At 46.1% G+C, this 25,043-nt stretch overlaps 1 protein-coding gene across 1 annotated transcript; it reads left to right on the top strand.

Annotated features, from left to right (window-relative positions):
• The first annotated feature begins 50 nt into the window (after positions 1 to 50).
• CPTP (ceramide-1-phosphate transfer protein) lies at positions 51 to 12,438 on the top strand. The gene is made up of 3 exons (XM_088482261.1): positions 51 to 148; positions 8,139 to 8,317; positions 10,761 to 12,438. Exons 2-3 carry the CDS (start codon positions 8,193 to 8,195, stop codon positions 11,281 to 11,283), a joined length of 648 nt encoding a protein of 215 aa, XP_088338387.1. The 5' UTR covers positions 51 to 148; positions 8,139 to 8,192; the 3' UTR covers positions 11,284 to 12,438.
• Positions 12,439 to 25,043: the final 12,605 nt, after the last annotated feature.

The following is a 25,043-nucleotide window of genomic DNA, read 5'->3' on the forward strand; positions in this document are numbered from 1 at the left end:
GGCAAGCGAGCGAGAAGAGCGATGATTGGTTGACATGTGTAGTGATATGTGTGGTGGGCGGGCCACAGCTAGGAATTGGGTCTGTATGTGGAGAGGCGGGTGGCTGTGTGCTGTGGAGTTGGCATAACTGGTGAGGTCTCTGGAACAGGTGAGTGGGAAAGCTGTTACTGGCTGTATCAGTCTCAGATGTACTACAACTCTCAGCATGTCTCACGGGCATGCTGGGATTTGTAGGCGCACAAGAGCTGGAGAGTCACAGGTTGTTTAATATTATCAGGTTATGGAAAGTTAGAATCGCTGCCAATGTCTCTTTGGAATTAAATTATTTCCGTGTATTTAGATTAGTTTATTCTACAAGGTATATATATACTTTATTACAGCATAAGTGTCTAGGAAATCAGACACTTGTACTGTACACAGTAAAGTATAATTATAATATGCTAACTAAGGTAATCATGCTAATCCTAAAGTATTCCAAATTCATCAAGAGTAGGGGTGAAAATATGGGGATATGGGGAATAATATATAAAATGATTGTTTCACTGTGATTTTGATGTTGGGGAAGTAATGATTACCAGAAATATCACAACAAAGATGCTTGTGAGTCTGAGAGCTGTGACTGTCATTTCTGCCAGGTAGCACTGATAGGGCTGCTCGCTTCTCTGAGCTGTAGTCTTGTTGTTTCATAGGGAGTGTCGTCTGTTCCCGTCCTGTTTTGTCACATTGTTGTGTCCAGAAATCTGTATTACTTGAATGCGTGGCAACCTTTAGACTTTACAACAATTAATTTTACCTTTTCGAAGTGTGTGATAGGCCTAGAGATTCCAATGATCTGTTAATGGCCTTTTGAAAGTAATATCTTATCCTGTGTATGAATGACATTTACTGTGCGAACGGTTAGTGCTGTCGTTCAGCAAATGACTATTTGTATGACTCTTTTGCCCAGGTTTATTTACTAAGCACAGACAAGTGGAAATTTGAAATCCGGTATTTCTGTAATGAAATACCTGCTTTCCGCATCTGGCTATTTCTGAGACTGTGTGTTTTGTGGGTATAGCGGTGATGTTAATTGATTTTTCGTATAGACCGGTTTAAACTGATTTGACAAGATAGCAAGAGTTATTCAGAGAACAGTTGCTTTATGCTGTTTAGTTTCCATGATTTGAGGTGTATCTCACATTGTCATCATTGTCTGTATACTGTGCCCTTATTTATACACTAACGGTCAAAAGTTTTAGAACACCCCCATTTTTCCAATTTTCATTGGCTGCGATTCATTTCAATGTGATGTTGAATAGCCCCGGGAGGGAGCTACCGGAGCTATTCAGTTCAGCGTGCTGTTAAGTCGGAGAATGCCTGTTCTCAAAACTTAACCTGGGTGTTTAGTCATGAGAACCGGCATTCTCCGACTAAAGTGCCTGCCACACGGCTGTTAGTGCCGCGCTAAGCCAGAACACAGCCGAGCGGACGGCACTTTTTGTTGCATTTCTCCTCGTATCCCAGGAGGGTGTGAGAAGAAATCCTTTAGCTTGACCAAACACCGAGTTGAATTGAATAGCTTCGGGAGCTCCCTCCTGGGCCTATGCAACATTGCATTGAATTAAATCGTAGCCATTGAAATTTATGCAATTGAAGTACAGTGAATAACCTGAATGGTACAAAGGTAAGCAGTAAACAGCTAGGTTTAACACATAAATAAAAATAATGTTTTGTTTAGTAAAAACTGAAAAAATATGTAGATTTGAGGGTTTTTTTTTTTTTTTTTTTTTAAAAAGCCCTATTCATAGAACAAGTCAGGGGTTAAGAACTTACAGCTCTTCTGCAGCAATGAAAAAGAGCCTCGCCTGGAACATGAAGCACCGCCAGAGGACTACTGAAGACTGGAAGAAGGCCTTATGGACAAAATTAATCAAAATCTTTTATTCATCATGCTGGGCTGTCGAGTCGGCAAAAGGCTGGTTCTTCAGTGTCTGTGGGGGTTATTTACTAATCGGCGGCTTGTAGAATCCCTTCTCGGATGGTGTAAGCCCAAAATTTGCCTTTTTAAATTATGGGCATAAACATGCTGGCTTTTACAAGCCGCAGCTTAGTAAATAAACCCCTGGGACATGAACTGTCAAACATGGAATAAGTAGGGTGATGGCCTGGGTTTTGTTTTTTTGCTGTAACCTGAGTATTTATTTTTTTATTATTTATTACCAGTTATTTATTTAGCGCGCACATATTCCGCAGCGCTTATCAGAGAATAGTTGGCCATTCACATCAGTCCCTGCCCCAGTGGAGCTTACAATCTATGTTCCCTCTCACATGCTCACACACACACACACACACTAGGGTTAATTTTATATTTTGGAACCAATTAACCTACCAGTATATTTTTGGAGTGTGGGAGGAAACCGGAGTACCCGGATTAAACCCACGCAAGCACAGGAAGAATATACAAACTCCACACAGTTAGGGCCGTGGTGGGAATTGAACCCACGACCTCAGTGCTGTGAGGCAGTAATGCTACCATTACACCATCAACTTCCTTCAAGGAAAAAAATCATGGAATTGCCAGTACAGTCTTCAGACTTATGCTGGGTACACACTGGCAGATATATTGGGTGATCAATTGATCGTGCAATATATTGTGTGCCCGTTGGCTAGTGTGTCAGTGAATGTCGTAGTTCAGACATATCATGTCGGCTGTGCTGCACAGCTGATGGCAGAATATATAGATATATATTCTCCATCTCACACACACGGAAGATGATGGTTGGTCATTGTGTATGAACTACCATAATCTGCAGATCACTCAATATATCTGCTAGGTATGTACCCAGCTTTAAACCCATACAGCTGGTTTGCGATGATCTGGACAAAAGGGTGAAAGCAAAACAACCTACAAGTGCAGAACATTTGTGGGATCCTCTGTAAAGCCTCATATCCACTTAAATGATCGATTAAAGATTCCCTCGCCTTCAAATTCCAATATTCGTCCACCTTCAAGTACGTAGCTATGTCACCGCTGTAACCCCTAGATTGTCCATTTCATCTGAGAAAAGCGGTTTGGATGATGTGCTGTCTCTCTGCCAGTCTACGTTGTTTTCCACGTCCACACTATACACTTATATACACCGGGAAATACATTTGGAAGTGGAGACAGCTGGAGTCGCTAAATGGCGCTCTACATTTCCTACCATATCTTTACCTACTATTTTTAAATCTTTTGTTAAACTTAACAACTAATCTCGACATCCTACGCTGAAATGCATTATAAGTTATTGCATCGCACTTATTTCACACCCAAACTAAGATTCCTTGCAGGCGCCTCCACAGACTCTAATTGTTTTAAATGTAAACAACCTGATGCGGATCTAGTGCATTGTATGTGGTCCTGTGCAGAGGTTCTGGTCCCTAGTTCACACCTATATGTCCTCCATATTGGGAATTGGTTTTGAATTAACACCTGAGTGGGCTATGTGGGATATTATGCCAACGTCTGGGTCATCTTGTCCCTCTAGAGGTGCCCGTCTGCTAATATCAAAGATTGATGCAGCTGCAAAGAAAACCATCCTATCCCAATGGATCTCTGCTGATACTCTGACACTCATTCTTTTACAACCTAGTATAGCGTATCTGTTCAATATGGATTGGCTGGAGTTATCTCTTAATAAAGATAAAGGAGCAGAGACATTTTTTGACACTTGGCTCCCCTATGTCCACACATTACCGCCTCAGGTCAAAGATATGCTCTGTGCTGCAGTCCAACTTACAGCTTGGTATAATGAAGACATTTTGTCTACAGGTGCTCCCCCCTTTTAAGTTTTGTAACTCTATGTTCTTCATGGACTGTGATATGGTTTATTGCTGTCTATCTACTGATGTCATGTTACTTATTGAGCGCTATTTTCTAATGTTCATTGCAGTCTTACAATAAAACATGTTTAAAAAAAAATAAAAAATGAGCTTTTGAATGTTAACGATATAATCGGACATGAAAATGTCAAACGATCAGCGATGCGTGCTCCCGTTGGTCGTTTTTGACATTAATCATTGCCTGAACATGCTGGTCAGTCTGCCGATAACGACAGATTGGCCATGTTCAGGGATGAGGGAGGGTGCCTGCACTGAACGACATATCGATCAGTGTAGGCACTGCAGGGGAAGAGGAACGATTACAATGTTGTAATCGTACTGTTGTTCCACTATCTGCTGCTGGATACGCACCTTTACAGTGTTGGCAAGAAATTCCTGAACAATATTTGATTTCCATTGTAATAGTAATGCCACAAATCTGTTTGCCGGTTATATCTGCAAAAGGCGGCTACTTTTGATTATTCAAACATTTAGATCAAATTTTGGTAAACAAAATAATTTTATTTATTTATTTTTTTATTCCAGTTGTTTATTTGTACTAATTTTGATTTAATTCCAGAGTGCATTGAGACATTAAACTGCATAAATGTCAATAAAATGGAGATGTTCTAAAACTTTTGATGGATAGTCTCCAGTATTTAAACAGGGCCAAGCAGTAGTTTTATTGCCAGTGTAGTATCTTTATAAATAAAAAAACATACATTGCACTAACCCCCATTATATAGGCATACTCACATGGTGTGTACACACTACACGATATGCTCCCTGAGCGATATCGTGTAGTGTGTCCCCGGCAGGCTGTGCTCAATGTCGTTCATGACATTGTGCACAGCCGCTGAACGATATCATTAACGATATCATTCAGCGCCGGGCTCTCTCCCCCTTTCCCTGACATGCAGTAACCTGACGAGGTCGTCAGATTGTGCTGCATGTTCAGGCGATGGACAATATCGGAAACGACCAGCGGGAGTGCGCATCGCTGGTCGTTTCCGACATAAAAGTGCACGATTACTGAGCGATTGCACGATTATGATGTCGTAATCGTGCAGTCGCTCAGTTGTATCGCCCAGTGTGTACCCACCATTACACAAACCAATCTTTGCAGTTTAAATGCAATCTCATATTAGGGTAATTGATTTCCTAGCAGAGCTTCTCTCATTCCTTTCAATAGCCTATTCATTTCAATTCGGTTTCTGGGCTTGATTCAGACCCGCTTGCTAGATGTGTTCACTAATCCGGTCAACCCACAGCAAGGCAGGCGATCGCACGCCAAGACAAAAGCACGCCCACTATGTCTTGGTGTGCGATCGCGGTGTGTATTAAGACGCCTACTTATGCATGTCATCTCCAGGAAGTGTATGCAACTATCAGTAACATCGAGTACCATCGGATGCGAACGCAGCGCTTGTGGTTGACCATACTCTACCGCAAGCACTGCGAGTGCTTCAGTGTAATTTTCAACCATGTGACGTGCACTATGACGCTGTCTTAATTATGCACGCCTCTGAAACGGCGTTAAAACGCTCAGGCACGCCTTCGTTCGCACCAACACTCCCCTGTTTTCATTGACCAACCCCTGTCACCACCCACAAACGGCTCATCCTGTCACTCATTCTGCCAGGCTGTCTATGCGCAGCGAACTAACGCTTCCCGATCGCATGGACTAGTACGCAAACTGCACACGTATGCGCAATGTGCACATTGCGAAACATCCGCAGCTGCGGACGAACGCATCCTAACCAATGGGGGCCTGAATCGGGCCCTCTGTACGATGAGCAGGACCGCCGACAGCTGGGCCCAGGTGATGGGGCGTGACCTAATCGTGGGATGTGTGACCACGCCCTCTTAGGGAAAAAAAAGAAAAAATATATTTGCAGCGCTGGGGAGGGGGGCGCTGTGTTCCCCTCAGCCTGGCGCACAGCCAATGGGGGGCTCCCCATGATCGCTCCCCCCATAGGCATAGGTGACTGCTCCGGCCGCTGCAGTCTCCCAGGGCAGCCCAGCACACAGCAGTGTGTGCTGGGTTGCTGTGACATAAGAGGGAGGGGGAGTGGTGCCAGACCTGGGCCCCTTCTTGAAGCCCGGGTAATTAGTACTCGCACCCCCCCCCCCCCCCTCTCTAGGCCCCCCTGACAATGGGGTCCCCATCACAATGAATGGGCTATTAAAATGAATAGGAAAAGCTTTGCATCCTGTGTGCTCAGGGACTCGTTCTGACCAACATGTATTCTCCTAGAATCCACTTTTTCCATATCCTGTGTGAAGAGGGACAGAGCACGGCCTCTGTGCTCCAATGCCATGCTAATATAATATTACTAAGTCCTGTAACTGTGTATTTAGAACAATGAGATGATTGGCTTCCCCTGAACTGTTAGGAGAGAACTTCCAGGATACAGCTGGCTGGCTTAGTGGTTTTGCATTGTAATACTCGTATGCTGTATGAACATAAGCACTTTATGCTGTTATTTGATCAGGTGAAGATGTGTTTGTACCTTAGAGTCTCAGACAGCGTTCCCTGGACATATACAATGTAAAGGTTCCAGCTTTGAACCATAGTGGCTTATTGGATTTTGTTGCCAGTGGAGCTATTGTAAGAGTTATGATCACAATTCTTATTCTTAATTATCAAGAGGAAGCTTATTTGTATTTGTCATTTAAGCTGAAAAAACAAGATCTTTACTTTGGCCATGTGGTCCTTTTATTTAAACATAGTTGGATAGTTAGCTGTATGTTTAAAATATTTGTAATAGGGATGGAACAGATTTACTGGCTGTGGTATATTTTGTCAGATTTCAGAATGTCGACATGTTCTTAATGTTGACATTGCCAGAACTCGGCATGTTGATAATAATAGGATTTCCCAATCACTTTTACTCTGAGCCTAACCCTAACACCAGGTGGTGACACTCTCAATGTCGACATTCAGACACAAACTGACTACATACCGATCCAATATTTTACAATTCTCGTCTGAATAATCAGAAATGTTTTTGATAGAATTCAAATACCATTATAATTTATAAATGATTTAAAACTAATCAGAAATGCTGTGGAAATGCAGTTATAGGTAAGTTATAGTTACTAAGAGAGATGATTATACCTATACAGATCTACTGAAAGTTAGGGAAAACTAACATCAACTATTCCAGTACTCTGACCACATTGTCATCTGTTGCTTTTTTTTTTTTTTTCTGTCATCAAAATCTTTTCCTCCACTAGTTAATTACCAGTTACGTTATTTATGTGCATTGTATTGATAAATTTGTTGTTACCATTTCTGTACTCATTTTCCCTCTGTAAATGTATTCTTGCCTCCATTTGTCCAAATGTTCACTTGTATTTGTTTTGTCCCATTTGTCCTCCTCTGCCCCTGAGGTTGCAGCCTGGGATTACCATCGCGACCGCTGGTTGCGCCTTTGGCCGGGCCGTGGTAACTGAAGTTTACCGCAACCTGGCCGAGTCCTGGCAGCTACAAGGCCAGGAAATCTGCGCCCACCGATGCAGACCCTGGACTCACCCCTCCCGGGAAACGGGAATGGAGGCCAGCCACGTTCCCGCTCCACCCCCCAAATGCTGTTAATCATGCTGCGACTTGGGGATGAAGGGTCTTCTCAGACCCTAAACCACTGGAGATGTACGCTAACCATCAGGTTAGCATACATCTCTAAATCAGGCCCACTGACCAGAAGTCAAGCAATAACTCCTCCTGTCTTGCTCTGTTATAAGTGCTTGCAGATCAACCCTAGATCATTATTACAGGTTGAGTCTCCCATATCCAAAATCCTTGTGACAAGGGGTATTTTGGACATTTGAATATTCCGTATTTTGGAATATTTGCATACTATAATGAAATATCTTGGGAATGGGACCCAAATTTAAACACAGAATGCATAAGGGGTACTACTAATGGGGCAATGCATAAGGGGCACTACTGGAGGAGCTGCATAATGTGCAACAGGGGGCATTGCATGAGGGGCACTACTACAGTGTGCATTTCATAATGGACACTACTTCTGGGGTCATTGCGTAAGGGGCACTAAGGTGCATATGGAATTAAATGGAATGTTCCCAGAATGACGAGAAACGGTGGTTTGTCATGTTGACACGCAACATTTTTCAGTGACCACGCCCACTTATTTTCAGCGCATGCGCACATAGGGGTGGGTGCTCCGTTTTTTTTTATCTTGCCCTGGGCTCCAAAAATCCTAGTTACGCCACTGGTTAGGATGCTATTTAAAATCTCTGCTGTGCCAGACTAACTCTCTTCCCTAATACAGATAATCCTGAAGAAGTCAGAAACTTGTCCAAGTTATCGTAACAAGAAGCTTATCATGTCCACTACAGAGGAAAAATTCTCTCTCCGACAGGTCTTGGACAGCTTCAAGTCTTGCTTAGTAGATGATGACCAAGATGTTCTAGTAGAGCATTATCTAGATGGATGGAAGGGATTGGTTAGGTGAGTTACTTTTATGTGTTGTGCTTCTTGGAGTTGGGTTACTGCTAGCCTGACCTACGCTCCAGCTTGCTTTCCCATTATTGTACTCCAATCTGTTGCACTACTCTGCATAAGGATAGCTGGTGACAATGGTCTACGACTGTGTGACTCATAAATATGTATATGAATGCTGTGTATTTTTCTTTACTGTTCAGAATAATACAATGTTATAATACAATGTTATAAATGTTTTGTGAGGTTAGCCATGTGCATTCTTCAACACAATGACCCATTCTGGTGTAGACCCCTTTCCAGGACTCCCACCATTTCCTGATCAAAGCTATGGTAGCTCCATGTTGAAAGCTGTTAGCCCTGGTGGACAACACCTGTCCTAGATATCAAGTCTGCTAGAACTTGAGGAGTGGGTGGACCAGGCATGGTATCCGCTGATCAGCCTACGACTAAGCCATCCCAGCTGACTGAAGCAGTCTTCTTGTCATTTGAGGGAGTCCTTGAACTTGGAAGTCTATGAACATAACAATGGAAACTACTTTTGGGATTTTATGGCCAGTACCCTCTCAAAGCTGGTCTTTTAATAAACCTATACTGGAGTTCTGGTACAGCTTTTATGACCGTTTTGTTATAGTTAGCTTTGTGGGGGGAGGGGCAAATGAACTTGTTGGTGGTGATTGCCCCTGGAAATATTAGAAGCTAGCTCAACTCTGTCCTGGAATGATATCTAGTAGCTGAGATTAAATGCAATGCTTTTTGAAAGATTTTTTTTCAATGAAAACTGTTGCTATAAAACATACTTTACTAAATATTTGTAAATTTATATTTAAAACATCTTCACCAGGGGTCTTGTATTTACTCTGCTGCCTGATGTTATGACTAAAATGTTACTCTACAAAGTACAAACCAATTCATCTACAATTTTCCAGCAAGAAAATATAATTTAGGGTTTGTGAGTGAAACGTCTAGATCATCCTGCCCACAAGTGCCTCCGTCAGCTTTCTTTCAGAGACGCACCTGATCTTCATAATGTTTGTTACTTAGAACAAGTGGGAAGCATTTTGTTCCTGCACACTGCACATTTCCTGAGGTGTCATTAAGGACTGCTGATATATAGATGACTTTTCCTACCTAGACATTTATAATATAAGCAGCTTAAATTCTTTCTCCACCGTTGTGCAATAGAGAGCTCTTAGGGGGCAATGCAATTGTTTTCTTGCACCCACAGTTCCCGTCTAAAATGACAAGCAATATTCAATTGTTTTGCCGCTGGGCGGATGTCACGGGCAAAATGCAGAGTATAAGGCACTTAGCGGCATATGTATCAAAGCTTGATGTGAGATGAAATTGTGAATACATATCCTCAACCAATCTGCTCCAAACTATCATTTCTTAAACACAGCCTGCAAAATGTAAGTTAGAAGCGGATTGGTTGGTGATGTATATCTTCAAATTTTATCTCACATCAAGCTTTGATACATATGCCCCTTAAAGTGTGTACTCCCTTCTAAAAGCAGGGTGCGATAAGGTAAACGCGCCCAAAAAGCCGTACTTTGGTTGGATTTTTGCACGCATCTCAGGAGGCTGCGAGCAGAAATCCGCGATAAGTAATGGGTGGTCTCGGCACTGGCGCCTAGAGGCACAAACAGTTGAATAGCTCCCAACAAGCTACAGGCGCCCAAAAACAATTGAATTTCCCCCTTAGTGGCAGATAAAGAAATATAGGGACTGTCTGACCTGCCCACAAGCCGCTCTATGTAAGTACAGTGGACCTGCACCTCATGCCTCCTTCCACACCTGACCCTGTTACTGTGTCCGGCCGTCACTCATCTCTCTTGAGTTAGGTGATTGGACAGGAGGAGAAAGACAAAGAGATGGGGAAAAGGGGAATAGACATGGAAAGGGGAAGTACAAAGAGAGAAAACTAAAGCCGGCCACAACATCCTCGTATGCTCACTACCCCCAGCTGCCGAAGTTAGATGCAGGGGAGAGAGGAGGAGGCTGACAACAAAGATAGAAGGTAGAGCGGGAAGAAGGAAGCCAATAATAAGGAAAGGAAAGTGCAGTAGTAAGAAAATTAGAGGGGGAGCCAATATAAGGGAGCCAAAGGGGAAGACAGCTGTAGGGGGAGACGAGAGGAATAGAGGTGATAGTAGGAATAGGGGCAGAAATAGGGTGGGGGCAGCCTGTGCAATAGTTAGTGACCCAGCAAATGACGGGTCCAAAATACTAGTTTGAATGCATGCATTTACACTTATGTATACACAGTCATATTTGCTTCCAAAAATATTGTGCATTTTACATGTTTATTTAAATTAGATTTCAAACTTTAATATTAAATAATTTGCACTTTGTTTATGTTTCACTTTTCCTTTTAAAATGTATTTAATTTTGAATTAACATACTGATCTTTTTTTACAAGTTAACATGTATTACATCTTCTTTAAATTAGGTTTATGAACAGCCTTGGGACCATCTTTTCTTTTGTTTCCAAAGATGCTGTAAATAAGATTCAGATAATGGAAAACTATTTAAGCAAGGAAAATGGAGAGCGTTATCGGACCCTCCAATCCATGGTTGAGTATGAGCTCAGTGACAACTTGGTGGACCTAACAAAACGCTGCAACCACCCAGAATCTGGCTGCCGTACATTACTGCGCTTACACCGAGCACTGCGCTGGCTTCAACTCTTCTTGGAAAAGTTGAGAACAAGTTCAGAGGACAGCAAGACCTCCACCTTGTGTACAGAGGCTTACAACAACTCTCTGGCAAACCACCACCCCTGGATCATACGTAAAACGGCAACTGTTGCCTTCCTCGCACTTCCGTCTCGTAACACATTCTTTGAAGTGATGAACATTGGTACAACAGAAGAGGTGGTGGAACTGCTTGGTGACGCCATGCCATACGTATCCAACGTTTATGATTTTACACAAGAACTGTATTCTCAACATAACCTTCTAGATTTACCTTGAATGGTGCTGACGTGGCTTCAGAATACTAAATACCTGTTCTGTGGTCTTTCTGGTGAGAGCCATCTAATGGATGTATCATATATTTGATTTTGTTCACCTTTAATAAAGGTTTCTGGCATCACCAATACAGACTGCAATTATGTAAAGTACTTTAAACTACTGAATAGATATTTGTGACATTTTAACATTAGACTGTTTTATTAGTACTGTTTGTGAAATTATAACATTAGACTGTTTTATTAGTACTGTATGTTGTTCCTGATTATTCCTGAAGCCAAAACGAAGGCCAGACTTTTTTTTTTTTTTTTTATCAATGTTGCGGCAGGGATGCAATAATTAGGTCAACATTTACCATTCCTAATGTAGACACCACAATGTAACGTGGTGTCAAAGCAACGTGTCGACATTCTCAGAATGTTGGCATGTGAAATGTTGACATTGGCGTTAGGCTGCAGGTGGCTGGGAGGGTTAGACTGCATACTAAACATGTTGCGGCACTATGGTGGATTGAAAAAATAATTGAACAGAGGACTCAAATAATTGAAGAGTTTTCTTTTATCTAGCAATGTATTTTGTGTACTGTAAATTTGTAGCTCTACCTAGTGTTAAGTGCTGAGAGCATTGGCCAGGAAAGCTTTGTAAAGGGTTGAGCCCTCCGTGCCGCACAGGAAGATTACATATTCTATGGTCCTGAATGCTCGCTGATCTTCAATGCTTTCCCGACTGATCACTGTCAAAACCAGTGGTTGACATTTAATACCAGGTAGGAATAGAACACTTCTAAATACTTATTGAAGGATACAGAATCATTTTAGATTTTCATTCACAGTCTTTTAAGACTATTTTTTTGTGAAATGTATTTTGCAAGTCCAGTAGATCTCTTTACACAATATGCATTGGCTTTGTAACATATTCCTTATTTTATAGAATGTATAAGTTTGGGTTGTGTATCTGTCATTACAGTATGTGACTTTGTTGTGTTACTGTTTGAGTCATGTAAATCTATTTGTCTAGATGTTACTGCCTCTCCGATACAATACAATCCACTGTTCAAACCTATTTTTCAGGGTGATTTCTATAGAACCCAATGTGTACTGATTGGCCTTTGTATTACACTAATATGGAGTGCACCCATGGCTTAATGCATTCCTGTGAAAGTATGATCTATATTTATATTGTGTCTTTATTTAAGATAACTATGTTCCAGTGAATGCAGTGAGTGAAAAAATTGTGGGTCCTAGGGACACTTTCCTTTAAAAAATTGGGGTCCTACTCCAGTTTCTGGGTCCCATCACATATTATGGGGCGTGAGGGCAGGCATTGTTTGGGACAATGCTGGGAGGCATGTAGCAGTTGGAATAGAGGGGGTAAGAGCAAGCAGCAGTTGAGGTAGAGCTGGGGGTAAAGACAGGGAGAAGTTGGGGTATAGCTGGGGTTAGGGGGCAGTAAGGGCAGGCAGTGCTGGGGGTAGGAAGGGGGTAAGGGTAGATACCAACTGGGGCAAGGAGGTGGGTAGGGGCAGTGCTGGGGTTAGGGAGGAAGGATAGATGGCAGCTGGGGCAAGGAGGAGGATGGGAGCAGGCAGTGTTGGGGGTACGGAAGGTGTAAGGGTAAATGGCAGCTGGTACAGTGCAGGGGGCAAGGAGGGGGTTGGACAGACAGTACTGGGAGGAGGTAAGGGTAGATGGCAGCTGGTGCAGTACTGAGGGTCAAGGAGGGGGTTAGGAGCAGGCAGTGCTTAGGTGTAAGGAGGGGATGAGGGTAGATAGAAGGGCAGCTTTAAGTAGTAGTAGCTGGCCCATCCCATCCCCTACCTTCACTACCACTATTGTTTGCCAAATGGCAGTAACCCCCTTCTGGCCACCTGTCTGTCACTCTTTACTGGTAGTAGCAGCCACGGGAAGTTACCCACAGCACCTCCCTACCCACCACAGCACCATATGTGCCACCGCACCAAACCAATCCCCACCCGCTTATTAACTTTACTTCAATAATCCTCCGGGGGCTGGGGCCGTGTGTCCCTGTAGTGCCAGCTATGAGAATCCTGCTGTTTTAAAAGTGCCGCCCTCCCGCCGTGTGTCAGGACCTGCTCTCCCACCGAGTGCAGGGGTCACCTGACCTGTCCCTGTAGTGTTGGGTTCTGGATCAAACACAGGCGCTAAGGTATAGTCCTCCCCGAGCCAGGGAGACCTCAATCATTTGCAGGAGCCAAGGGATTGGCCGTGACAAAGTGTGTCCCCCGGGACCCACCCACTCTGCAAAAGTAAGTCCCCGGTGCTCATTTTCGGGTAAAATACGCACTATAGCGCGTATTTGCGATCATTGTGTTCTAATTTTATTGATTGTGGACTTTGAATCACAGCATTCACACTGCCCAATAACTGAAACATTTTAGCACGTTGCTGGTATGTACTATGTAAGGTGCGGACATCGTGTGGTGCCGTATAAATAAAGGATGATGATAATTCACATCTGTCCCTGGCCTAGTGGAGTTTACAATCTATATCTTCTAAGACGTGTACACATAGACTATGGTTATTTTTTTTTTTTCAGAATCCAGCATCAGCATACAGCTGTACATTTGATGTCCCAGCAGTTTTGTAAGCTGTGGTGAAACAGAAAATAATAATTTACTTTATTTTAGCATCAAAGTTAGTAGTTTCCAGTAAGTTAAAACTTGCTTAATAATAGTTTAAAATTAAATCTTCAAATTCTAAGGGGTCTATTTACTAAGCAGTGTTAGGAGACAGAGTGAAAAGTGATAAGGTGCCAGCCAATCAGCTCCTAACTGTTTGAAAAATGACAGTTGGAAGCTGATTGGCTGGCACCTTATCACTCTGTCTCCTACCACTGCTTAGTAAATGGACCCCTAAGTCTCCTTCAGCTACATCCTCCTCCAGAGAGAAGGGGACATGGTCTGAATCACACAAAAGGTGAATCTGATGACCCCTGGGGATAGATTTACTAGAGTATCTAAAACAGACAAGTGGTGATGTTGCCAATAGCAGACTATAGCTATAATTTCCTTATTCCTATAAATTTTCTAGAATGCAAAATCTGATTGGTTGTTATGAACAACCTCTTGTCTGTTTTGGGAGCTTTATTAAATCTACCTCCTGCTGTCTACTCTGCTATTTAAAGCAGAATTCAGCATTCTCTTCTCCAGGGTCCATAGGGTATCCACAGGATACCTTGCGGTATAGGCGATGGCGGCAGACATCCTGCACCTCAGAGTTAGTTTTTAGCCTCCCAGGATGCACTGGGGTCCCTCTCCTATACCCCGCCCCCGAGCCAAGGCATCTCTGTTTCGTAGGTGCCCGGCTCTGTTTCGGATCACCATATTCAGAGGGGGGCTGTTAACAGCCCCTGAAGTTTATTTCCAGGCAGCTTTGCTGCACAAGATGAACTGTACAGCATAGACAGTCAGCTCAGACGTCTATGCTGTCGCTCCTTCACCCCGCCGGGCCAGAACGCCGGTACTGATCCGGGGATGCTGGTGGGAGTCTGGGGGTCACAGCTAGCGGGGACCCCGGAATTTTACTGACTGTGGCCTTATTCAAGTAAGCGGCGGGGTCACGCTGAGGGTTCCCACGATTCAGTCATTTGGTCCTCAGGCAGGGGGCTCCCTGGGGACAGGCTGCGCGTGGAGCCAGGTACTGATCCTGCGCTTTCCACTAGACCACCAGGGACAACTGGCTGCAGCAGTATGGATATGCTCCAGCGTCCCAGGGGTTAATAGCATACCAGGGGAGCACGCCTTCCCTGTCTCACAGCCAGCGTCTCCCCCGCTGCATAGTGCCTTTCCACAGCGGTCTGGCAGGCTGTGCAGTACTCCTCCCCCGGGCCCACCTCCTCTCAGCTCCTTGGTGGCCATTTTCTAGGAAGTATTCAAACGCTGCTGGAGTTTGACACAGGTGGCATCGCGGTCCGGGTCCCCCCGCATACCTCTCCTCCGATAAGGTCAGAGTGTGCAGCACCGTTTCCTACCAGGCTCTGGTCTGTGTAGTTGATCACAGTGCTTGTAGTGCAGGTTATTTATTTCTGCATTGTATGTGACTATATGCTAGCGCTGTCTGACTGTACTTTCACTTCTGCCTGTCAGCCATTTTACTATCCCTGTTCTTCCTCTACTAAAGCCCTTGCGTTGTTGCAGGGTGTTCATTGCCTCACAGTAAACAAAGGGGGTCATTCAGAGTCGGTCGCAAGCGCTGAGTGCTCGCAACCGACTCGATGTTGCCCCACTGGGCATGCACACGACTGAGTGTCCGTTGCTAGGGTCTTGCAGCAGATGGGTGAGTGACAGCTCGCCCCGTTTGGGAGGCGGGCAGGGGGGCGTGCCTGCCCAAACGGAGGTGTTCCCGCCGGAATGCTTGCCGTTTGGGGGGCGGCCCCACTGACAACATTGCTGATCCTCAATCAGAGCAGGAAGCTCCCTGGGGCTTACGAGTGCCCAGACCCAACCTTAGGGTTTTAACCCACAGCTTAGTGATCGACAAGGAGGCGGTCGTTCAGGATGCAAGCGGCCGCCCTGATTCAGGGCGACCGCTTGCAACTAACTACTGCGTATAAATGAGGTTCAAAGTGTTTTCTGTGTGGGGAGTCGCATACGCTCCATTTACACTCATCATGTCTGGGAGTGAATGGGAATACCCTCTTCAGCTAAAATGTACCACATGTAATGTACTGTTAGCAGAGGGAGATGTGAACACTGAGGGTTTATGCAGGGCATGTTATCTCATAACGCGTCCAATTTCTGTCACTGCGCCTATACAGGAACCACCCTGGGCTTGTTTTGCTAAGGCACTTACAACCCTTGTGGGCCAGTTGGCGACGCCACCTGCGTTTCCCCAGATGGGGTTATCGCAGCAGACGGTAGTCTCATCACCCATGCTGGGGTTCCCCAGGCAGTTGATGATACCTCAGAGTCTCCTGGTTTCGCCCCCCCCCCCCCTCCCCCCCCCAGGTCTCGCATGAGCCTGTGTGGGTGAATTCATTGTCCACTACGGTACAGCACCTGACAAATGTTTTACAGGAGTCACCATTGCGGCCTTCTAAGTGGCCTTTAGTGTCTCAGACGGCTCAGTATGATGATGATGACATGACGTCTGATGACGGTGAAATTGACTTTTCAGACCAAGAGCCCCTTCGTGCAAAGGAGGCGGAGTCTAAGTCTAAAGTCTATATAACTGGCCTTATACGGGCAGTCCGTGCGGCCTTGGTTATTGAGGATGAGGATCCCCCCTGGGACAAATCTAAATACGCCTTCTTTAAGGATGTTAAGGGAGATGCCACTGTATTTCCTCTATCTGGTCAGTTAGTGGATCTTTTAGAGGTGGCGTGGAAAAATCCGGGTAAGCGGTTCCAGCCTTAAAAACGCTTGGCGTTTGCATACCCATTTGTGGATAATTATTTTTCCAAATGGGAAACCCTTCCACAGGTGGATTGTCATGTGACACGCCTAGTGAGGAGTGCTACATTGCCCATGCCCTCCATGTCCTCCTTAAAAGATGTTACGGATCGTAAGGTGGAAATATGTTTAAAATCCATTTATTCCCTTGCTGGAGGGGCTTCCAGACCGGCTATGACCTGGGTGGCCAGATCCATGGATCGCTGGGCAGATAACTTGGAGGTGTCTATGGATACTGACTCCTCAGCTGAGCAAGTGCAATTAGTTGGCAATCTCAGAGACTCAGCCACGTACATTAACGAGGCAGCCTTGGATATAGGTCTCATTTCCAGAATCTCCTCGGCAGCAGTAGCAGCTCGCCACTCCCTGTGGTTGCGCTCTTGGAAAGCGGATGCAGATTGGAATGCTTACCCTTTAATGGACAGGTCCTGTTTGGTCCTGATCTGGACAAAATTGTGGCCACGCTGGCAGCAGCTAAATCTGCATGTTTTCCATCGGCTACAGTCCCATCAGGGTCTGGTACTTCGGCCTTTTAGGGACATGGGTAAGTCCAAGATACAGTCCTTTCCAAGACAGTCAGGAAACAGGAAATCTGCCAAGCCAAATAAGCAGGCTTGGAGTACAAGACGTCCTACTCCCAAGTCAGATGATAAGCCTTCAGCCTGACGGGACGAGCCTCCCCTTGGGGGATCCCAGAGTGGGAGGCCGCCTGCTTCAGTTCACCCAGTGCTGGTACCAGACTACCAAGGACACTTGGGTACAATAGGTGGTCTCTCAGGGGTATGCCCTCTCCTTCCGGCGAAGGCCTCCCAGCCGGTTTTTCACAGCAGGCCTTCCGTCAGATCAGGACAAGGCCCTGGAACTCCAGAAAGTGTTGCACTCTATGCTCCAGGCTGGAGTTATAGTGCCTGTTCCGTTACCCCAGAGGGGCATGGGATACTATCTCTTTCTGGTGCAGAAACCCAATGGGTCTTACTGGCCCATCCTCAACCCCCTCAACAAGTCCTTGAGGGTCCCTCGGTTCAAGATAGAGACCCTGTGTTCCATTATTCCGGCAATGGAGCCTGGGGATTTCATGGTGTCGTTGGACATTCGAGACACCTACCTGCATGTCCCTATTATCTTAGCACACCAGCAATTCCTCAGGTTTGCAGTGCTCGACCAACATTTCCAGTTCCAGGCACTGCCCTTTGGTCTGCACAGTGCCTCGAGTATTTACCAAAGTCATGGCAGCCCACCTGCGGATGCAGGGGGTCCACTTGTTGCCTTATCTGGACGACCTTCTGTTGTTAGCAGGGTCTCCAGAGATCCTCCAGTGCCATCTGCAATTGACAATATCTGTGTTGCAGAATCACGGCTGGTTGATAAACTGGAAGAAGTCCACCCTGGTTCCCTCGCAGAGGATGCTCCATCTCTGATCCCTGTTGGACTCTCAACAACAGAGGATCTTTGTGATGGAGGAAAAGATCTCTGCATTACAGGCAAAGGCACGGAATTGCCTTCAGAGCCGCCGAGTGTCAGTTCACTCAGCGATGAGGTTACTGGGCTCCATGGTGTCAATATTCGACATGGTGGAATATGCCCAGTGTCACTCCAGACCTCTGCTGAAATTGAGCCTCACCAGATGGAATGGGTTGCCCCATTGGATAAAGACACAGACCATGGTGCTTTCTCCGGAGGTACGTCTGTCTCTGGCATGGTGGCTTCAGTCGGCTCACCTGAACGGGGATGCCCCTTTTGGGTAGCGAACTGGGTCTTTCTGACAACAGACTCCAGTCTCTGAGGCTGGGGAGCAGGGATGGGTCCACACTTGTTCCAGGGCAGGTGGACACCAGCAGAATCTGCGCTTCCAATAAACAGTTGGGGCAGTATTCAGAGCTCTTCAGCAAGCAAAACATGTTCTCCACGGAAATCCTGTGCAGGTACAGTCGGACAACGCCACCACGGTGGCTTACATAAACCGCCAAGGAGGAACACGAAGTCAGGCGGCACTGACAGAGGGCTTGGGCGGAGGAAAATCTCCCTGCCATACCGGGAGTCCTCAACTGGGAAGCAGACTTTCTCAGCCGTCAAGACATGCATCCAGGGGAATGATCTCTTCACCAGGAGGTGTTTAAACTACTGGTGAACAAGTGGGGTCCTCCGGAGATAGACCTTATGGCCTGCCGACACAACAACAAGCTGCCTGTGTACAGGTCAAGAACAAGACGTGGAGGCTCTTCTGGTAGACGCTCTGTCGGTCCGGTGGACCTTCAGGTTTGCGTACCTCTTCCCTCCGTTCTCCCTTCTTCCTTGAGTAATTAGAAAATTCAAGCAAGAAGAAGGCATGCTGGTACTTAGATCTTCGGAGTCTCTCCATAGACACTCCGATGCTGTTGCATCAACGTCCGAACCTGTTGTCTCAGGGTCCTTGCTATTACCCGGACCTGAGTCGTCTGTCTTTAACGGCGTGGTTGTTGAGACAGCCCTCTTAAGGTCTAGGGGTTTATCCAGCTCTGTAGTTAACACCATGCTCAGAGCTCGGAAGCCTGCTTCTGCAAGAATTTACTACAGAGTGTGGCATACTTTCTTTGAATGGTGTCGCTCTAGAGGCTATGATCCTCAGGTGTTCAGGATATCCAGGGTTTTGGCTTTCCTACAGGCGGGCTTAGATCACGGTCTTCGCCTTGCTTCCCTGAAGGTGCAAGCTCCTGCCCTATCAGTGTGGTTTCAGTGTAGGTTTGCTACTCTTCCTGATATCCGCACCTTTCTGCAAGGTGTCCTTCGTATTCAGCCTCCCTTTGTTCCAGCAGTGGCTCCTTGGGATTTGGCTGTTGTCCTGAGGGCTCTCCAAGGACCACCATTTGAACCACTGGGCTCAGTGGATTTAAAATGGCTTACAGCTAAGACTGTTTCTTCTGGACATTGCTTCGGCCAGAAGGGTGTCAGAATTGGGGGCTCTCTCATGTCGCCCTCCCTTTCTGATTTTTCATAGGGATAGGGCAGTGCTTCGCACTCGCCCTGGTTTCCTACCTAAGGTGGTATCTAATGAGGAAATTATAGTGCTGGCCTTTAATTCCCCAGACCTCTCGGCTGGTGAGGCCTCCTTGGATGTGGTACGTGCTCTCAGGATTTATGTTGACCATACCAATTCTTTTTAGAAGTCAGACTTTTTGTTTGTCCTTTATGGTTTCCATAAGAAGGGTTGGTCTGCTACTAAGCAAACTTTGGCAGGATGGATTCGCATGGCGATTTCTGAGGCTTACACTCAGGAGGGCCTTCCTGTCAGTCCCCTGTTAGGGCTCATTCTACTCGGTCTGTGGGTCCTTCGTGGGCAGCTCGTCGTGGTGCCTCTGCTCTTCAGTTTTGCAAGGCAGCCACGTGGTCTTCTGTCCATACCTTTGTGAGGTATTATGCATTCGATACCTTCGTCTCTCAGGATGCTTCCTTCAGGCGGCAGATTCTCTTTTAAGCACAGGAGCATCCCCACCCTTAAAGGATACTGCTTTGGGACATCCCCAAGGTACCCTGTGGTTTCCCTATGGACCCTGAAGTAGAAAATGAGATATGATAAGAACTTACCCTTGTTATCTCTATTTCTAGGAAGTCTATAGGGTTCCACAGGACTCCCGCCCTGTCGCACCTGTACTGCAGCTGGGCTTTGATCTGGTCACCGTGTTTTGTTTTGTTTTGTTTTTCCTTCTCCTTCTGGTGAGAATGTGATTCTTGTGTGTTCCAGAACTTTCTTCTCTCTTTCTTCTCCTCCTCTGGCCTATGGCTTGTTACATAACTGAGATGCCTTGGCCCAGGGGTGGGATATAGGAGAGGGAACCCAGTGTATCCTGGGAGGCTGAAAACTTTAACTCTGAGGTGCCAGATGTCTGCCGCCATCGCCTATACCCCAAGGTATCCTGTGGAACCCTATGGACTTCGTAGAAATAGAGATAACAAGGGTAAGTTCTTACCATATCTCATATTTTCTCCAAGCAGGAGACATCTTGGAAAGTTCCTGTTACAGAATGCGGACCCAGAAAGGCTCTGGAACTAGTGGTGGCTGAGATGAAGTAACTGGATCACCACTAGGTCCTATATGGGAATGTTGATCACCTACCACATCGCATCTTGATCAGCTACGCACTGAAATGTGCAAAAGCACTGGCCTACTCTTACTCAACCCAGTCAGCAGGGCTGTAAGGAGAGCGGTTCAGGGTTGAATCCACCATGTTCACTGGCCGCCGCAACCTGTCTGGCTCTGGAAGAGTGTGTGGAGAAACAGGCACAGCTGCTGCCAGTGCAGGAGAACCCCGACCTCCATCCACCCCCTGCTGGCAATGGTATGTGCTCAGGGGGATGGGACAGGCTACGGCACAATGCCACCCTGCAACATTATTAAGAGGCAGACACGGACCCTGTACCTCAGCTTCACGTGTTACACATAAGGACTTGTTCTGAGCATCTGTGAGGTAACTTAGCCTTGCAATATATACATATAGATAGATATAAACCAGTGAATGGGCAGCACTCCAGTGACTTCACAAAGATCCTTTATATATTGATTCTGACATTTCAGTCCACTTTAATAACTTTCATCATCATTAAAGGTGACTGAAACATTGAAAAAGAATATAACGCTATTGTGATCTTTGTCAACTCCACAGAGTGCTGCCCACACCCCCCCCCCCCCCCACAACATCCGGCCCCACTGAAGCAGACGTGTAGTGAGCAGTCCCTACATGCAGAGCAAGCACATACTATGCAGCTCCTGCCAAGGTACTGATGTGACACATATGAAACAGAAAAAAAGTTCTTGAATAGATAGGAAAAAAATTTAACAAAATGATAGATCTAGACAGATAAAGATGAGTCCTCCAACATCTATCCTCAATATGCTACGCAGCGCAACATGTGTGCAGGATATAAGCCCACCAGGTGCCATGTAACTCTGCTCTTGTTGGGCATCTTCTCTTTTTTTTTTTTTATTTAAGCGAAAAATGTGTCTAAGTTGCAATGTGATGTGCCTAGGACATGCCAGGAGACTGCTGAGTAATGTGATATATGACACTTGTATATCTGTGTGCGACTGATTCTGTCAACTGAATTTGGCGTGGAATAAAGCTGCGGACGCTGCATCGTAGCCTTTGGTACACTAATTCAGACACTAGTTGCACACAGATATGGAAGTATAAAGCTACGTACACACTTTGCGATTTAGGCCAAGATAAGATCTCATTAACTATTTCCCATGGACTCCTGAACACTCCCGGACAAACAATATTGTGCAGAAATATGGAGGGATTGTATAAACGATATAGATGGGTCGTTAATGACTGCAAATTGTTAACGATATATTGTTTGGAAGCAAACAACCTCACGATGCAGGTCCGGTAAAACTGACGTCAAATCGTTAGTCATCCATGAAATCGTTCATCGTGCATATACACGGAACGATGTGTGCCAAATCGTGGAAGATTGGTCGTGATCTTTCTGCATGTTCAAGAGATCACAGACCATGACCAACTACCAGCGGGAACGCGCATCGGCATCGTTATCGTGCCTGGACACGACACTTTTTAAGCGATTGTTGTTCCAAACAGTCAAAAACACCAATATCGTTTAAAAAAATTGCACCGTGTGTACGCACCTTCTCATAAAATTAATCTGCAGTTTCCTGAGGCGCTCTAGTCGCATCACATTGCATTGCGACAGAAGCATTTTTGGCAAAACAATTACGTGAGAAAGACACCCAGCGCTAGCAGTCTTAGGGAATATGACGTGCCAAGAGCAGAAGTTTGGCGTGACTGAAGCAAAGATGTGCGAGGACACGTCTGTATAGTGACAAAGTAGATTATTTGCAACACATCTTTTACAAGGGGATAGGTGAAAAACCCAAGGAGCCTGCAGGAACAGGCTGAAGCCAGGGTTACATTCTCTCGGGGGTTCTCTTGCGGGACACAGGTGCATCACATGGGTATCATTGATTTGTTGTTTCTGTGACTGGTTTGTAGTGCTTGGGTGGAGGATAAAGCACTGTTGGTTCTTGTTAGGTGGGATGACTGATGCCAGCTAGTTGGCCGGTAACTGGACAGCCTAATTGTGTCTAGCTAGAGTGAGGGTCGCTTGGTGTCATCCTGACAAGTCTGCAAGATTATGCTTCCCAACAAAAACTTCTGTGGAAATGGAAGATGTATTAACCTTGGGCAGCAGCACAGGAGGAGAATACCCCTCTTCTCCAGGACAGTGTTCAGTGGATACAAGACAGGGAAGCTCCAGCTACACCCACACTGCATAAATAATGATGATTTCTACATTAGGGTCCACAGGGCCTTGAGCTTGGGGTATAGGTAGGCTGGGCAACCAGTCCGGGCACCACACAGTTAATCTCTTTGAGCCTCCCAGGATGCAGCAGGCTCCCCTCCTGTACCCCGGCCAAGGCACCTACAGTTTCGTCAGGTGCTCGGCCGGAGTCGGGTGTACCACCCAAGGGGGGCTGTTCACAGCCCCTGAAGACTTCTTAGAGCGGGTAATGTGGACAGTCCGGCGGACGTCCACATCACCGCTCTGCCGGTGCCGAGACCCCAGTACTGATCTGGGGATCTCGGCGGGCCTCCGGGGTTTTTGTTTTGCTGACAGGGACCCCGGAAGATCCCTGACTGTGGCCGGGTCTACGGGGGACGGATAAGTAACGGCGGACGTCCGCCGTCAGTCATTATTCCACTCAGGGCTGGGGGCTCCCGGGGTGCAGGTCTGCCGGTGGAGCCAGGCACTGAGTCCTGTGGTCCACCTAGCCTCCAGGGACAGCGGACCAGAGCAGTAGCGGTACCGCTCTGGTGTCCCTGTGATTAATTGCAGGCCGGGGGAGGATGTCTTCCCTGTTTACAGCCGTCTCCACCCCCGCTGCTGAGCGCCAGAAGCGCGCTCTTTGCTGGGCTCCCTCTCCTGACTGAGCTCCGGCGGCCATTTTAACAACAGGAGCCACAGTCAGTGGTGGAGCCAGGTCCCCCTCCTGCAAGTAACAGCGCAGTCCTACCAGGTCCAGTGCCTGGATAGTTGACTGGAAGCGCTGATAGACACTGTTTCTGCTGAGTGCTGTTGCCTGTGTCTATCCTTTCTCTTACTGTCAGCCGTTTTAGCTATCCCTGTTTTTCTCTTTCTCCAAAAATATTGACCCTTATAGTACAAGGAGTGGGATAGTTTGTATTTAGACCAGGTCTGTGTTTAATAGTCACATACATTGGGTCTATTTACCATTATCATGTCAGGTGATGGCGAACCTGTGCAGCTAGCTGCATCTGCCTTTATATTTCTGCATTCGATGTAAAGCAGGTATTGGGGAGGAGGAAGCAGAGAAAGGGGGCCTATATACTACATGTATGCTACCTAGCCCTTCTCAGGCCGCCAGCTTGCCGCTAGAACCTCTTTGGGCAAAAAGCCTGGCTCATACTGGCAGGACAATTAGCGGCTCCGCTTGCGTACCCTCTATGGGGTTCACACAGCAGCTGATGGTACCGGGCCCTTCTCAGGGGAGCCCTGGTCAGATGGTGACACAGAGCCAGCCGGTACCTGCTCCTCAGGTGTCCCCTGCCCCTAGTTGGGTGGACAAATTTCCCAAGGCGGTTAATTTCCTTACGGAGGAATTCCCGCTTAGGCCCGCAAAGAGGCCATTATTATCATCCCAGCCTAAGTATGACGATGATTATGTTACCTCAGATGATTGAGAAACACTAGATTTGTCTGACACTGAAGCTCCCGCCAAAGAGGCGGAAGCTAAGTCGTATGTATATATATATATATATATATATATATATATGGACTTATACGGGCGGTCTGGTAGATCATGGTGATTGAGGACAAGACGTCTGCAGATACCGAGCTTATGCATGCTTATTTCAAGAGTGTTAAGAACACTAATGCGGTGTTTCCTTTATCTGGTCAATTAGTTAATCACCTAGAGGAAGCGTGGAAGGCTCCTGGTAAAAGGTTTCAGCCGCAAAAGCATTTGGCTTCTGCATACCCTTTTGCTGACCATTATTATTCTAAATGTGAGTCTCTGCTTCTCTGGTGGATTCCCATGTGACACGGTTGGTGAAGAGCGCGACTCTGCTTATGCCGTCAGTGTCTTCTCTAAAGGATCCTACGGACCGCAAAGTGGAGGTATGTCTGAAATCTATTTATTCTCTCGCTGGAGGGGTCACCAGACCTGCAATGGCAGTGTGCTGGGTGGCTAGAGCCATGGAAAAATGGGCCAATGCTTTGGAAGCCTCACTATCTTCCGGGGCTACCAGCGAGCAGATCATTCTGATAGGCAACCTAAGGGATTTGGCTACTTATGTAAATGAGGCAGCATTGGATGTGTCTACTTCCAGGATTTCTATGG

Source organism: Taudactylus pleione, unplaced genomic scaffold (assembly GCF_031769625.1).
Source record: "Taudactylus pleione unplaced genomic scaffold, aTauple2 ptg000284l, whole genome shotgun sequence".
Taxonomy (NCBI): domain Eukaryota; kingdom Metazoa; phylum Chordata; class Amphibia; order Anura; family Myobatrachidae; genus Taudactylus; species Taudactylus pleione.

What these genes read in the sequence shown, in the direction of transcription:
- CPTP (XM_088482261.1), top strand. Translation starts at nt 8,193, where the DNA reads ATGTCCACTACAGAGGAAAAATTCTCTCTCCGACAGGTCTTGGACAGC. An exon ending in GGATGGAAGGGATTGGTTAG is followed by an intron (nt 8,318 to 10,760) that starts GTGAGTTACTTT and finishes TCTTTAAATTAG; the next exon opens with GTTTATGAACAGCCTTGGGA.